We start from the raw sequence: 16,455 nt of genomic DNA on the forward strand, positions 1-16,455 counted from the left end.
TGAAGATGACAGACAGGCCAAGCCCAAAGAGATCCCGATGCTATTTGACGAGATGACAAGCTAGTGTTGCATCAGAAGTGCTGAAATTCTAACTACACGGAGCCAGTAAGTTGCCTTGTAGCTGGGCAGTACCGTTGCGATTTATCACTGATTCTTGGTCGTAGGTAGCTGGTTGTTTTCGAAGCCCTCATCTAAGAATACCGGCGAGACGAGCAAGAAAAAACCGCGACTGATCACGGCGCTCAAGTATTCAGCTCACTCCTAGATTGCCTGGAAAGGAGCTTAAAAGTTGTTGAAGCCATGAGTAACTTCCGTGGCAATTCAATTGTATTGCCCGTTGCAGCACAAATTATATGCGTGAATTCTCGTGTTTCATTAGTTTATGTGGCTTTAACATTACGAGTCATGTGAATTGTCATGAATATCGTTGGTTAGATCTTGATAGCCCACACTCTTCAGACAGGTATCTTGAACCCTGAACGACGGAGGTTCTGGAAAACACCACTCGGGTCGTACTTGGCAGAAGCAGCTTTGAGCTTAGAAACAGCAGCCTCTCCGAAGGTTGAAATGACATCTTGCACCTTGTGGGCATAGTTGAGGTACTTCCACTCCCATGCGACACCCAGAGAGACCGCGTGGGCCTCCACGTCGTCAATGTAAGCCTTGATCAGAGGGAATGCAATCGCCTCCTTGTCAGCACCGTTGATGGCGAACGTGAGCAGGAACATGATGCCATTGCCCCTCTGGATGTAATGGTCCAGACCCATGATGTTGCCTCCGTTCTGGACGCCCTTCTCAACGATAGACTTGGTGATCGGCTGGAACATGCAGAGGGTGTTGAAGCCGGACTCGACACCAACGGCCGCCTCCAGATCCGCAACTAGGGTGTAGTGCTTATCCGCTGCGTAGTTGATGATGCGGGCGTCATTGTCAAAGGCCAATGTGAACCAGGCGTTACGGAAGCCAGGGGGCTGACCTTGGCCAAGCTCGGTGGCGACGTTAGACATGAGGTCAAGCTTAGTGGTGTCCTGTGTAATATTACCGGCGGCGAAGTAACCATCAAACGCCGGGGGTCTGACCTTCCCCAAGGCGTTCTCGATCGCAGCGTTGAGGAACATACCGCCGGCTGAGGGCAGGTACACCCAGTACATGATGGACGAGCTGTTCTCGTCCTTGTAGACGTTCTCCGTGAAGTCGACCAGTGCATCGACGACCTTCGGGCCGGAGCTGAGGTCGTAGAAGATGTTGCCGCCCCAGATGACGGGGTTCGTGGGGTCGGGGAACTCGATGGCGTACATGTCGAAGCGGGTGACGAGGCCGAGGTTGGCGCCGCTGCCCTTCAGACCCTGCCAGAGGTCGGGGTTGGACGTCGCGTTGGCGTTGACGATGGAGCCGTCGGCGAGAACCACCTCGAAGTTTGCCACGTTGTCGGCGGCCATGCCGTGAGATGCTGAGTGGAACGAGTTGCCGCCGCCGGTGATGAAGCCACCGGTGCCTACCGTTCCGGCTCGGCCGCCGGTGACGACGACGCCATGGGGCGCGAGGGTGTCGTAGACGGTTTGCCAATGGCCACCTGGCTGGATGGAGGCAAGCTTGGTGTCCGTGTTGTAGGTGGTGCCGTTCATGTACCCTGTGAACTGTCAGTGTGACGTTTGATAATGCTGTCAAGAGACGACGTACCGAAGTCTATAGTCACACCATCCTCAACGCTGTTCGACCCGGCAAAGGATCCGTGACCCCCACCACGAACGCCAAATGTGCAGTCGTTGGCGACCAAAGTCTTGATGATGGCGGACACATCCTCGGCAGTCGATGGCTGAGCGATGCACCACGGGTTGAGAGCTGCACTGACGGACCAGTACGTACTCATACGATCCGTATAGTCGGTCGAGTCAGGGAAGAACACCTTGTCAGCCAGACCGGTCGTCTTGCTCAGTTTCAAGCACTGACCACAGTATGATTAGTCTATATACACTTGAAGCATCCCACATCACCAAAGTAGGGAAAAATGGAAACCGCCAAGACCTGGAGAAAAGGGACGACTCACGCATGCCGTCGAATCAAGGTAGGTCTGCTGTGCCAAGACAGTCGAGGCACACGAAGCTGCAGCGCCCAACGCGAGACTCGCGCTGGTTGACTTCATGGTTTCGGCTTTGGCCCGGCGGGATGGCTTTGGTGGAATTGACTGCCCGGGCAAGATACTTTAGGTGTGCGATCACTAATTGCACCTCGCAAAACCAAGCCAGAAGAGGCGCGCAGAATGAGAGAATATGGTTACACACCAACGAAGAGGAATGCCACAGCAGCCGATTCCACGCGATTGCCGTGGTCTCGTTCTTATATTCGCCTCGTCTCACCGACCCGCGGAAGACATTATCCTATGCAGCTGGTGTGCCGTGGACCCCTGTGAGACCTAGCACCGGAGGACTAGCCCGTCAAGATGCATTGCAGGAGGGGTTCAAAAGACCTGCGCAGTAGGGTGGTATCGGGAGCGTCAATAGAGCAATCTTCTCGGGTTGCGTAGCTTTATTGATACGACATCGATGAACGCCTGGACGTGGGAGTGGTCGAGCTGCGTTGGCAGACTCACTTGCATCGAAGTAGACCTAGGGTCCTGGACACGCGGAAGTGGCCGGCCTGGTCCCGAGTCCGGCCAACAAGTCCAATTAACGGTCTTCACAAGAAGCCCTAGGTGTTGAATAAGTGGTGATCAATGTCGTTTATGTACGTCTGGCCTCATCGTTGAAAGACCCAGTCTGCGCCCTGCATCGCCACATCGGCCAGGTGGGGGGTTAGAGAGCATGGGGAAGGAAGTCCGAAGCAGCGAATGGTGAAATCGTGTTTCTACTGCCCATATGGAGCCGTGCCGCACGCTGTATCATGTTGGTGCTCTAGGTGGCCGGGGTACGCCCCTGCAATGGCCGATGCAGGCCAAAGTCAGAGTAACAACGCGCCAACATTCCCCAGCTTGGGGCCGCAAAAGAGAGTTCCGCCGAAGCTAAAATGGACGCATGCTTCCGTGGTCAAGGTTCAACGACAAGGGGCTGCCGAAGCCCTACGCAAGCGACCTGCTTGAGGAGGGGAGTGATGGACAAAAATCTTCAGCAGGCCCAGAGGATAAGCCGCAGATTTATGTTGGGGCCTATTTTCTGTGTTCCTGTCCCATTTCTGATGACTCTGGCAGTCAGCCCTGGCACTGTAGAGTTTTGTTCTGCATCTCGTCTGAAGATGCACGTGTAATGCTGCTGCACAGCTGGAAACTGATGGCCCGGGGACATTAGCTCTCTACGCCCTACAAGAAGGCCACATCACCGTACAGAGCCTGTCGTTTTTCGCTTTCATCCATTCGGTCTTTTGGAAAGGCCGCATAGTCAGCTGGCCATCCCGAGATACTGGATCCAATGAGCGACCAATATGGATGTTGCGCAAGGTTGCCACTGTAGTATGGGCAGATAAGTACACAATAAGACACAAAGCCAACTTTCTCGCATGAGAAAAGTAGCGTCTCCATAGTCTGATGGGCTGGCCTCGCAAAAGACGGCCATGCCCAGATTTTGATAACGTGCTAGGTAGGCGGTGTTCCAATTGCTCCAGTCAGGCAATCTCTCATGTGGGAAGCTTCTCTCTATCGGCAAGGTAGAGATTCACGGCGAAGAGACCTCCATTCTGGCTTCAAAACCACGGCAAGTCGCGTTTTAGGGTTCTACCAGGAACCTACAATGCAGGGACACCCATTGAGGCCAGTCAGGAAACGCGTCGTATGAATCAGGCTATCAGCACAGGACATGCATCGTCGAAATGGAACTCAAACTGTCAGAAGCAAGGACGAAGGTTTCTTAGCCCGACTGCTGTTTAAGTTCTTCCATACATAACCGGCACTCTTCCAAGCACCCTTCTCTCGCGTTTACCGCTCGGGGACCATTTTTCTGGAAAGCGACGGTCCACTCCTTTTCCGTCGACTCGGGTCGGTGTGATCTCCTCAACTTCATGATAAGTCGTCCATATCCCATCGAAATCGAAGGACGCAACACCACTCCGTGTCCACGATGCCCGTGGTCAATGGCGTAGTCACGCTGCTTCCAGCGCCGGAAGGCTACGTGGTCAACTTCGACCATCCACAGCGGCAGGCTGTTCCGGCGGCTTTTTGGGTATGCGGGGTGGGATCTTTTCTGAGTGCCTTGCTCATGGCGCAGCGTCTGTATACGAAAGCATTCCTTGTCGGCCGCCTGCAACTTGATGATTGTAAGTTGAGAACCACCTCGCTCTGACACCCTTCTCTCGAGTATGCCACAGGACAATCGCGCGTTATTCATGCTGACTTAATGCTCGGTAGTATTTCTCCTTTTGGCTTGGGTAAGTCCCAACAGTCTGGAATTCCAGATCACATCGCACTGCAGGCATAAGCGAGCTGTGCCTCGCCAAGTACCGGCATCTTGTGATGGTTGCATCATGCTGACGTGACTTCAGCTCACGTCAATAACGACTATCGCATTGTGTACACGTAGGTCTGCTCAATATTGATGAAGTCTCTCTGATACTGACGATGATTTAAACAGACATGTTCGCAGTGGGTGCTGGCGGAGTCCACGCCTGGGAGATTCCAATAGAGAAGTTCCACATCTTCATGATGGTAAATGGCCAAGGGTCAGCAGAAGACGACAACTGCTGACATGTCATCAAATTTAGGACGTCTTCCTCGCCGCCCCTATCTACACTATCTGCGGAAGCTTCGCCAAAGTATCCCTTCTAATCTTCTACATGCGACTATCGCCTCAAAGATGGTTCAAGTGGGCGGTGTGGATCACGCTGGGTGTCATCATAAGCTACAGCGCTTCTCTTTTCTTTGCTCTCATCTTTGCGTGTGATCCAATAGCGATGAGTTGGGACGTGACCATTACCGAAGGAACATGCATCGACCGCCCGGCAATCTACATTGCGACAGCCGTCGCCAATATTGTGTCCGACGTCATGATTTTCTTGTTGCCGATTCCGATCGTGGTGAAGCTGCAAATACCACGCCGGCAGAAGATCGGATTATTCTTTATATTCGCAGTCGGGTCTCTGTAAGCACAACAAGAATCTCTCCCTGTGACGGGAAACGGAAAAATGACTGACTCTCTGGACTTCTCAAGAACTGTTGTTACTTCTCTCATCCGGGTTTCGCTGCTTCCCGCCATGCTAACCAGTCTGGATCAAACCTGGGCCATCTCCTATGCTAGTCTCTGGATGTAAGTAGACGATAGCGTCCCAGTTCGGACTTCTATGGTTTTTTTTACCGCTAACGTGCTCTTTCTCGCAGCATTGTCGAAGCAAATCTTCTCATCATCTGCGCTGCTCTCCCGACTCTTCGAAAGTTCTTCCGGCACGTCGCCCCAAAGATAATCGGCGAAAGCACATACGCAAAGGGAAGCAAGAAAAGTGTCACAGGCAGCACAACCATCAGCCGCATGACCATTGGTGGCTCGAATGGCAGACGGAATCGCAACGGGCACCCACAGCCCAACGAGGACGACGGTGAAGCGTTCGATATGGAAAGGGGAGGAGGTGATCATTCGGCCTCACGAACTACCCCTGCTTACAAAGATACTCCATCTTATCATGACGATGTTTTCGCTGAACAGGCCATCAATCTGAGCAACGCGATCATCCAGACGAGGACTGTCACCGTGGAGGTCAGCTTTAAAAAGAAAAGGCCGCCGTGAGCATTCTCATTGATCGCCTGAAGACGTATCAATTGGCGGAGTTCCGGCGGTTTTCGATCGATCATATTTCCCGTATAGAGATTTTAGCATATAGAAGCAGGAAATACGAAGAACTTCCGCTCGCATAGGCACAAAATGGGTTAGCATTCTATTACTAGAGAGGAGTGGATTTGAGGACGTATCAGTCAGAAGAGAAATTGTCGTATTACAACATAATATTATCCTAATGCCACTAATACTACCGCCATCCGCAGACTCGCGCAAGAGATTCAATTATGAAGATGGGCGAAGTTCGACACTATCCACCCAGGCCGACGCATCGTGGCCCTGATTGTAGCATTCGATAGACATTTGCCACCAACGATCCTCAGCAGGATAGAATGGAACCGACTCGAATGTCTGCCACTGACCGGGGCAGCCATCAAGCATCATGATGCCAATAAGTTGACCGAGACTCAGCATCTGCATGAAACAGTTGTTGCTGTTAGTTGACCTGAAATGAGTCCGCATCACGGACTTCGCTGTCGGGTTCCCGCTCAAGAGACCTGCCAAACGCCAAGCTGGTCCGGTCGCAGGTGCATCATTGGAGCTTCCCATGTAAACGTGGCGCGATCCAGCGGCGTTGTTGTACCCGGAGGTGGCCATCTCCTTGATCGTAGGCTTTGTTGCCGCGGGTGCAACTATGTCGTCAGTTCCCGGGCTGACCCAGGAAGCATACTGTACTACCCCCGATCGGTAGTCGACGAACATCTGTCCGTTGGTAGAGGCAGCGCTGTATGTCGAAGCGGATATTTGCTTGAATGTGACGCTGTCCCATACGACATATGACGAGCTGCCCGCACCGGAAGCCATGGAAGCCTTGAGATACACTTTCGCAACATTGAAACGAGGCGTGAACGTCACCTTCATGGTCTGCCAAACACCGTCGTTTGAGCTGGCAGTATTGGCGAGGACGATCTGTGTATCGCTTGCCACGTCGCTGAGGCCGACACCTGGATTCCCAACCTGCAGAGAAGCCGAAATGCTGCCGAGGGAGCCGCCAACCTTGAATCTGACAGAGACCTCGTATACGGCCCCTTGTATGACATTGAAGGCTTGCCAAAGGTTATCGGAGCTGCTCATCGAAGCCCCAAATGCGGCCTGATACGAGAGCGCGTTCTGGTCCCCGGTGACGTAGGAGATGGCAGCACCACCCGTCTCGTGGACCCAGGGCTTCAAGTCGTTGTCGGTCCCGATCGACACAGAGAATGAAGTCAAATCTCCGTGGAAGTTTGCGTTGCAGGTTCCGGCGGGCGGGTTGATGCTGTACAAACTGAGTCTGTTGCCGTTCCCGCAGAACTGCGTACCATCTCCCTTGCAATGTTGACTGCAGTCTGCCTCTGGAGCCTTCGTGCCTCCGAGAGTATTGCCGCAATAGCACTCGCCGCCATACTCGAGACCAAAGTAATGATAACTCTTGCAGAAATTTGAGCATTTCTCGACCGTCATGTCGTCGGCAAACAAGATGTTCTCCTTCAAAGAACGGCCGTTAATGTTGTCGTTCCAGCATGACTGATACCAGAAACCGTTTGTGCTGCCAGTTGGGTTGGAGGTAGCTGTGATGGATCCGGAGGGAAGAGCAAAGACATTGAGACGATTTCCGTCGCCGCATAGCTCGGCGTTGTTACCCATGCACTTCATAGTGCACTCAGTCTCGGCCACCTTCTTGCTGGCGGCGTCCAAGGAGTTTCCGCAGTAGCACTCCCCAGAGTACTCGACGCCGAAGACTCCGTAGTTCGAGGAGCTGCAGAAAGAGGCACACATCTCGAGGGTCATGGCGCCATCAAACTTGACTGCCCCTGATAGTACACGTTGGGGTACATTGTCGGTGTAGCAACCCTGGTAGGCGAAGTTGGACACGGTAGCAGGAGATGTGGTAGTGCCCGTGTTGGAAGTGCTTCCAGGATTGTATACGGCTTTGGTATTAGGTCCGTAGACGCTCAGCCTCAAGCTGCCTCCACAGGTCTCGGAGCTGGATCCAGTGCAAGTCATTGAACAGTCCGCATCCGGAGCGCTGACAGTCGGCAGGGTATTGCCGCACCAGCATTCCCGCGACCATTGTGTGCCGAAGTAGGTGTATCCGGCGCAGTTGGCAGCGCATGCTGCTGCTGTCATGGAGTCGGAGGTGAATTGCTTGCTGGGAAGCACGCGGGTGTTGCCATCGGCGAAACAGCCAACATAAGGTGTGTCGGAAAGGGTCGCGTGGGTGGCAGGGAAGTACAACCAACGCTCGTAGAGGCTGATGCGGCTGGCAGCACCGCAGGTCTGAGAGGATGAGCCGCTGCAAGGCCAACTGCATTCTGTTGAAACTGCGACAACTTGGTTTTCCTGAATGGTGTTGCCGCACCAGCATTCCTTTGCGTACTCGACTCCGAAGTATTTGTAGTTGGAGCAGAAGCTGCTGCACTTTTCGATGGTCATGTCATTGGCGACCAAGGTAGCGGCTCCCAGCGTGCGCTGTCCATGGATCAAGTCCGTATAGCATGATTGATAGCTATAACTTTGGCCCATGATCGATCCTCTGAGTGCGGAAGAGATTGGGATGGCAGAAACAGAGTTGAATAATTGTAAAAGAGGGAGAGAACGATGGAACCTCAAACTAGATCGGGCTGGAAGCTTGCAATGCAATGATCTGGGACAAGTAAAGGGAAGCGACAGCGCTTGATAGAGCTCATATACCGGCAGATGGATTGCATTTTGAATTGTAACAATTGCTTGGAGAAGTGACAGTGAGATTCAGGGTACCCGAGTAGTTTATTAGAATAAGCTTGTTTTGACTCTAGCTCCAATAGTCACGATGACGGCTTTTGCCTTTCTGACCCAACCATCTGGTAGCTCTTTGCGCTAACAGCCAGCCGAACGGCTCCCAGGAGCAAAAGCGACGCCTCTTTTCCGGTGCGGAGGGGTTTGGGCCTAATCCAGGCTAGAATAGGGGCAGCACACATTAGGTTCTGAAGCCACACTTTATTCAGCTGATCAAGCTAGGAGTTGAATTGGAGTGAACCATTTCTCATGGTTATCTCCACGGTCCTCTTCTGTTGAAAGGCCTCCGGTAGTTTACCTTTCAGCTCTCATCAGTTGCCACAACATCTTGGCGTCGAAGCCAGCGTCATTGTTTTGACCCCCGGCAATTGATCGTCAAACCGGGGACTATTACTTCCTGAACCGTGACCAGTGCAATCCAAGCCAGTGAATCTCCCAGAGCAACCTGATTCTATATGACCAGACCAACACGATGAATTGGTCGCTTTCTCGTTTGCATAGTTGCGCATGCAATCATTATTCGCCTGCCAAGCGCCTGATAAAATCGCAATAGTCTTCACAACACCATGGGTCACCAACGGTCCAGTTTGGAAGTAAGATATATGTATTTGCTTGTGTACTATCTTCCGTCCAACGCCCCCAAAATCATACGCACAGCGCTACTTATGCGACGAATCGCTTGCCGTTGCAGATGGGAGCGCAAAGAGTGTCTACAGAAACGCACTGATCAGTTATTATTCATCTGACAATCGCGGATGTTGGCTTACTGCACTCATCCTCACTAGGCTTGGGGCAAGTCCTCTGGCAGTCCTCGCAGGCACCAGCCATGACAGAGGCAGCGTAGGTGGCCAGAAGAGCGAAAACGAATTGGAAACGCATGTTGATGGTATTTGATAAACGTTCAACGTTTGTGTTGTGGTGTAGATTATGGAATAAAGTTGTGTGATAGACCCGGTGGGATGTTGCAATGATGGGATGAGATGTTGTGATGACAGGACAGAAGAGTTGCGACGAACGCAGTTCTTGTCATGCCATTTATACTCACATTTTTACATCAAGGCGTTGTTGACATTGACGGGTATTGAGTCCGACAGTATCAATACAACTGGGGTAGCGTCTTACGCCCGTTTCAAAATATCACCGTTGTACACGGCATATTTCGTAAGTTTCGCTTTACGAAGATGTCGCTACGGCGCCTGGAGAAGTGTTGAGTGTGAAATCGGTGCTGACTCGCCTCCTTGAAATCCGTCCGCCGGGTTGGAAGCTGCGCCACGGAGCTCACCGACAGTGGCCAATATGCCAAGCACCACGGCAGCCTTATGCATAGCACTCGTGTTTGAAGGGCGATCAAACGATTTCTTACCAAGGTGTTGGTGCTTACAGCTGAACTATTTCTGTACACCTTCTAGAATGTTTGATCATGGGATGAAAGATTGTATGTATCTCACGTCGATTTGGGAGGACCTGTTCACTGCTATTGACAGGAGCTTTCCAAATCAAATTCCTCCTAACGGCACAGCACGGCACGGCAACACGTTCAACGCCAACATGTCAATCTGACACCAACAGCACGCTCCATACTACGGGCGCTTGTGAACTACACTAATGAAAAGGCCCCGTCTGAGTCTGTGAATTTAGAGTTTAAAGGCCAACTTAGACGCGTAACGTCCTGGGCGGTACCCACCAGCCTCTGGCAATGGTAAATACCAGTTTCGGTGTCGGATCTGCATCGTGTCTGGGATGTTGAGTTCCAGTTTGCTGGACCTCTTCAGCTCGTACGTCGAATCCGGTTCGTCTGTAAAACTTGAGACAAGTCGCAAGCCGTCACCAACGATAAGCTTTGAGTTAGTTGTGTCGGTATTCCCGGTGTGTCACACCCCCCTGCCAACCCCGGATCACTCCAGATCACCCGGGACCGCTCCGGATCACAGCGCCTGAGTTCCGCGGAGTACGTGAAGCGGATAGCAATATGCTACGCAAACAAACTAGTACTCTTCAAACTTGCCGTTCGAGAAGTAGTCAATCTGACGCATTTGCATTGATATGGCATCGAGAAGGACTATTGTTTACAAACCTGGACAGGATTTATTACGGGAAGAACTTAGAAGATGCGCTCGACTCAGTTTCTTGACCGTTCCACTGATGACAGCAGCTCATGTGTAGTACAAGGCCTCCTGCGCTCTCCACACTTGCTGGGACTGACGCCCACATCCGGAAGTCCCGTGAGAATAGAGACTGAGTTATTTTGCTCGTGTCACATCACTCTCGGAACATGATCTTATGGGAAAAGGAAACACGAACTATGGAAATGCAGATGCAACTCAAAGACTCCTGGTTCCACTTGACTGTCCGGTTCTGGCTGAAGATCAGCATGCCGAATTCATTAATCGTGCACACGGAAGTTTCGGAACTAGCCCCGTAAGCAAACAAACTATCCATTAATATATTTAGGTGCAGTACGTCCGAAAGTCTATGAAAGGTTGTGGATAAATGAAAAAGCCAAGTGCTCTGTCACAGCTCAGGAGGGCCGATCTTCAGGATTTTGCCATCTTGGAGGGTCACCACCATATGCAATCCCCGCAGCGCCTGTGGCCTATGAACTATAGATACCACAGTGTGAGATGCAAACTCGGTCTCAATTATCTTAGCCATCATCTCCTCTGTCTCCTGGTCAACGGCGCTCGTCGCTTCATCGAGAACGAGAATCTTGCTTGAATGCTTGCGAACGATGGCACGTGCGAGACAGAGCAGCTGCTTCTGGCCCTTCGACAAGGTCAAGTTGGAGACGTCGGTGTCTAGGCCGCCGCTGAGGGAGATGGCTGACCACAAAGACACCTTTGTGAGGGCAGAGATAAGGGCTTCATCTGAGGGGATCTCATCGGCGCCGAGACCCTCGGTGCGGGGGAAGAGATTGGTGCGCAGCGTTCCGGGGAAGAGCAAAGGTTCCTGGGGAATGGCGATGAGACGACGCCGAAGGACGTTGTTCGGCACCTGGGAGATGTCGATGCCGTCGATTACGATTGAGCCTGAGTCCAAACCCAAGAGTCTGAATATGGTGAGGGTCAGTGTTGACTTGCCGCTCCCAGTGCGACCACAGATTGCGGCCTTGTCGCCTGGCTGTAGAGTGAGTGAAACGTCCTGCAGCACTGGCCTCGTGTCCGGGGAATAAGATGCTGTGATGTTGTTGATCTCAAGTCGACCCTCGGAAGGCCAATTAGGCGGGAGAGGTGCTTGCTCCTCTGGTGAAGGGGATGGCTCAACAGGGGTTTTGGATTCAAAGGTTCTCAGTCTTGAGATGGCACCCAGAGACGTCTCAAGCTCCGTCCAAGAGGTGATGAGAGTGGCGAGTGACGAATTGAAATTAAGCACATTGTAAAGCGCAATAGCGATTGCACCAGTGCTGGTTGATTCCGGGATGGTCATTGCTAGCGAGACGAGAAGAACCGCGATGGCGCCAACAAGGATATCGAGAACCAGAGTAAGCCATCGCTGGATGCAGAACAGAAGGTAGTAAGGCCGCTGAGACTGATCCAGGAGGTGGAGTGATGAGTCGCGGAATGCACCCTGCCAGCCGAATGCCCGGATAGTAGAGATACCATCAATCGTCTCGACCAGTTTGGTCAGTAGTGGTGCCTGAGCCTGAAGGTCGAGGAATCTCATCTGTCGAGAGGTTCTCAGGTAGAAGGCCTGCAAGCAGTAAAGAGCGACCAGTAGGACAGGGATCACGGCCGCGAGGTACTTGGCACCGATCATGATGAGAACCAATCCGGCAAGACAGTCCAGAACCGCTTCGCCTTGTTAAAATGCTGTGATTCCTGATGAGGCTTGACACTTACCGATGGAAGTCATGAATAATGCGGTTGGGAGGTCTCGGTCAATATGGGAGAGGTCTTGACTGAATCTTCTACATGTCAGTGTTGGAGGGCATCGAGGATGCGAAGGAGACCCTACCGATTCAGTAGATCGCCTGTGTCTTTAACCAGGAAGAAAGACAAAGGTGCTCTACAAATTGTCAGCGGAAACTCTGCACCTCCTTTGGCTTGTTTCGATCCACCTCATGACGGTCTGGAGCAATTTCCAGTGCAGGTTCTGAGATGACTTGGGAACAATCATGACAAACATCATCCTGTACGCTCGTTAGTTCTTGTAAAGCTTGGGCTCTTCAAGTGCATCGTACCAAATATTCAGTCCAATGATAAACAAGCCGCCGACAGACATGCCAGCGTAAACGCCAAAGTACATGCCGGTGTCTGCTCCCCCGGTCTTTGCATCATTCTCGGTCCAGGACTTCAACCAAACCTCTGTTATTCCGTCAATACCGGTCCCAATGAAGGATGAGGGGCTACTTACGGGGAAATACCCGGACAAAACAGTCGCCAAACATGCCCAGCACCCCAAGAGAGCCGTACAGCCAACCAATTGACTTCAGGTAGTACCAGTAAAGGGTCGTATCTCCAGCCTTTCTCAGGAGATCCAGTTCCTTGTCGTTCCCCTCCGGTGCTTTTGGTTTCTTGCTCTTCTCTGAAGTTTCGGGGGTGGATGTGCCGCTTTCATCGTTCTTGCTGTGCTTGTTGTCCTCAATGGACAAGGTTTCGAGGTAGGCGCTATGTCGAACAGCAGTGAAAGTCCCCTGATTGGCAATCTTGCCATCGTCGCCGAGAATGACAATATGATCACCATACTTCAGGTAGCTCACTACGGGGTTTGTCAGCTCAAACGACGATACATACCGCACCAAGTTATTACTTACGTGAATGAGTAGCAAGAATGATGGTAGTTCCAAACCGACGAACCAAACCAGTCTGGCCAAACACATTGTCCCAGATATGGTTTTGGGTAGAGGAATCCAATCCACTAAGCGCATCATCGACAACAAGAACAGGCTTCCTCGCATAGACCGCCCGGGCCAGAGCCTAAAAGCGCGTCAGATTACCCGATGCCTTCCAAATGCGCCAAGAGAAACTCACAACACGCTGCTTCTGACCACCGCTGAGAGACTGGCCCTTGCTTCCAACAACAGTTTCGTCGCCATTTGACAGATTCGCGAAGTCTGGCAGTAAGGCGCACGCATGAACAACCTTGTCATACCAGTCCTGGTTCAGTGGCGATTGGGCGATGATGTTTTCTTTGACAGTTGAGGTCGTGAGCCATGTGGTCTGCGCACAGTATGCCACGCCTCCATCCAACGTCTTGATGAAGCCGGTCATGGGAAGTTCGCCCAAAAGACCTCGCAGCAAGACTGTTTTGCCAGAGCCAACGCGACCAATGAGAATTGTCAGTGTTGAAGGCGGGACGCGAAGGTTGACGTTCTGTAAAATGGGCGTTTCTCCAGCCTTGATTGAGATAGAACCATCTTCGACCATAACGATATGGTCTCGATCCGAAGACACCTTAGTTGAAAAGGTCTGCATCTCAACTCCAGCATCGCTCTCAGAAGGAGTAGGTCTTGAATGCTCCATAGTAGTGGGGCTCTGTGAGAGGTTGTCGTTACCGACGAAATCCTCAATTCTCTCGAAACTTCCCAGAGAGGCAAGCAGACTTGGCACTGAAGAGATCAGCAGGGCCAAAGGCCCAGCAATCATATCGATGATGGAGAGTGATGTGAAGACAGTTGCAATAGAAAGCGACCCTCCCGCATTGATTCTCTGCGCGAGAAGCGCGATTCCGAAGGTCACGACGGGGCCAACCAAGCTCGGACAATTTCCTGTTCCAGTCAGTTACGTGCTTCACAGTGTAGAGATACTGCGAGATCTCACCTAGAACATTCATGTAGGTAATCATGGCACGGTACTTCTTGGCCATGACGAGCTCAGTGATTCTGAGATCCTGGATTACCTTCTGGAGGAATTCCGTCATTCCTAGCATTTTGGTCTCCTTGATAGAGCCGAGGACCTCTGAAGTCACAGTGATGCGGGTCTGGATGTTCTCGCTCCATAGCTTCATCGCCGGCGGCATCAGTTGTCCAAGTTTACTCATACCAACTGTGCACACTGTCCACAATCAGGATTTCCTAGACTTTGTAGTTGCCTTAGCTCCTTACCTATGATAGTGATGGCCGGGCCTACGCTTCCAAGTCCAAGTTGTCTCTGCAACAGCCAAATAGCAATACCGATCTCTACAGGGTTCGCCCAGACCTCATGGAGTGTCTCAAAGGACCTGCAGATATTCCTCACGTCGGCGCTGACCAACGTCAAAGCAGCCGATGAGTCCTCGGCTGCAGCCGCGTTGGCATCGAGATTCTTCGAAAGGACAAAGGATGCGAGAGACCCTCGAACCATGGTGATGAATCGGTATAGTTTATGTTGATAGAATCCATTCACAATCTAGTTGCAAATCATTAGCACATTGGTTTCCCACCTTAGAGCCAGCATTGCACGTACAGCTGTGCCAAGATAAATCATTGCGGTGGCTGTGATGAGTCCATAAGCTACAGACTTGGGGTCAGATCCCTTATCACCATCGACATAGGTGATGATTCTGTTGATCAGGAACGGCTGCGCAAATTTGAACCCAATGAGAAGCAGTCTCGGGAACGCCGTGGCGATACAGGCTTTCTTGGTCGAGCTGAAGAGCGCCTTGATAAGTGCATACTTGCCCTTTCCCTTGCGCTGGTCCCACTGCTGGAGCAGGCGCTGGAGAAGCACCTCGGATTTCAGACCCTCATCAATATCGTAGAGCGCAGCGGGTGAGAGGGTCGCCTTGAACCCCCGCGTCATCAACCCGTTGAGCCACCAAAAGAAACCGCGACCGATGATGCCGCTCGTCGTCTCGGGGCTAAGGTTGCGCAGCGCAGCAATGAGGAACCTACGCTTCCCTTGGACCTCTAGCATGAACATCGCCAGCTTCACCGTCAGTGAGGCTGTGAAGACTGCCGCCAGTTTCTGCAATCCGGGAAGAAGCCATAGCGTGCGGCATTGCACGGCATCGAATGCCAGGGAGAAGAAAAGGTAAACGCAGATGATTGTCGATGGGCGGATCGATCGAACGTGTTCGGTATGGCTAAGCACGCCGAGCGCGAGTGCATCCAGCACCCCGAGGACTGCCGCAGCGACCGAGACGCGGTTGGCGAACGGCGCTTGAGCCCACAGCGACACCAGCGCAATCTGAATCACACCAAAAGTGACGCACGTCACGATCTTAGCGGCGTTGAGGGGATGGCGGAGCACCTTTCGGCGCTGGCGGAGCAGCTGTTGCAGCCGGAGCGGGAGCGCCAAGAGCAGGGCGGCGGACGGGCCGATGTTGAGGAGCGACTGTTCAAAGAGCAGCGTGAAGTCGAAGCGGTCGCTGCACACCGATGCAGCGGGGCCGAAGGACCCTTCACAGTCGGCGATGGCGGTGAAGTTGTCCATCGCTGCTGCCGGTGGGATTGATGATGGTAACGTCAAACTGCAGCAGGATGCCGTCAGACCAGACGAACTTGGCCGAACATTTAACGATTCACATGAGATGGCAGCAGGGGACACCTTGGTGCAGGTTAGCGGCGCATGTTCCAACTTCCAAGAGACTGGCGTAATCTTACGCGCGGAGATAGGCAGTGATGCCCGTACGGCAACGCAAAACGCAAAGATAGTTACGAGGCCAAATGACTCAGTGTGTGCTGGAATTGTCCAGTATGGATATCTCACAACTATGGACTATTCCGCATGTCTCAAGCGATTGTTGCCGTTTGAGTTCTGTCGGAGAAAGAGGCCGCTCACTATCGACAACTAATCCCAGGACACAATAGATAACAATGGGAATGAGATGGAAGAATACATAGTAAGCTCAGATAGGAAGGTCAATAACGGCTTACGTTGGCGCTGAGACGGCTAGCATCCGCTGTGTGACCTGAGGCTATGCGGTCAAACTACCTGCTGGAAAGGAGATCAGCAGTGGTTCGTGCCGAGACCCGAACGTGAGGAAAGCGGTTCATCCTGCCGCAAACCAAGCACTTGGGACACGCATGGTTACG

The 16,455-nt window shown here is 52.3% G+C and overlaps 4 protein-coding genes across 4 annotated transcripts; 1 reads left to right on the forward strand and 3 right to left on the reverse strand.

The window, feature by feature from the left end:
* Positions 1 to 455: 455 nt before the first annotated feature.
* CGCS363_v000232 (Bifunctional solanapyrone synthase) lies at positions 456 to 2,143 on the reverse strand (the record flags this gene model as incomplete). Its single annotated transcript, XM_036632081.1, has 3 exons — positions 456 to 1,630; positions 1,681 to 1,945; positions 2,048 to 2,143. 3 exons carry the CDS (start codon positions 2,141 to 2,143, stop codon positions 456 to 458), a joined length of 1,536 nt encoding a protein of 511 aa, XP_036501473.1.
* Positions 2,144 to 4,046: 1,903 nt separating this feature from the next.
* On the forward strand, positions 4,047 to 5,702 carry CGCS363_v000233 (Satratoxin biosynthesis SC1 cluster protein 4; the record flags this gene model as incomplete). Its single annotated transcript, XM_036632082.1, has 8 exons — positions 4,047 to 4,148; positions 4,194 to 4,242; positions 4,334 to 4,353; positions 4,468 to 4,501; positions 4,557 to 4,630; positions 4,687 to 5,063; positions 5,133 to 5,228; positions 5,300 to 5,702. The coding sequence occupies 8 exons, from the start codon at positions 4,047 to 4,049 to the stop codon at positions 5,700 to 5,702; spliced, it is 1,155 nt and encodes a 384-aa protein (XP_036501472.1).
* A 273-nt stretch (positions 5,703 to 5,975) lies between these two features.
* Positions 5,976 to 8,252, reverse strand: CGCS363_v000234 (WSC domain-containing protein; the record flags this gene model as incomplete). The annotated part of the gene is made up of 1 exon (XM_036632083.1): positions 5,976 to 8,252. One exon carries the CDS (start codon positions 8,250 to 8,252, stop codon positions 5,976 to 5,978), a length of 2,277 nt encoding a protein of 758 aa, XP_036501475.1.
* A 2,763-nt stretch (positions 8,253 to 11,015) lies between these two features.
* On the reverse strand, positions 11,016 to 15,853 carry atnG-8 (ABC transporter atnG; the record flags this gene model as incomplete). Its single annotated transcript, XM_036632084.1, has 11 exons — positions 11,016 to 12,292; positions 12,341 to 12,405; positions 12,456 to 12,506; positions 12,559 to 12,630; positions 12,682 to 12,805; positions 12,855 to 13,199; positions 13,255 to 13,417; positions 13,472 to 14,208; positions 14,261 to 14,494; positions 14,545 to 14,827; positions 14,885 to 15,853. The coding sequence occupies 11 exons, from the start codon at positions 15,851 to 15,853 to the stop codon at positions 11,016 to 11,018; spliced, it is 4,320 nt and encodes a 1,439-aa protein (XP_036501474.1).
* Positions 15,854 to 16,455: the final 602 nt, after the last annotated feature.

The sequence above is a fragment of the Colletotrichum siamense genome, assembly GCF_013390195.1.
Source record: "Colletotrichum siamense strain Cg363 chromosome Unknown KSG_Cg363_contig01, whole genome shotgun sequence".
Classification (NCBI taxonomy): Eukaryota; Fungi; Ascomycota; class Sordariomycetes; order Glomerellales; family Glomerellaceae; genus Colletotrichum; species Colletotrichum siamense.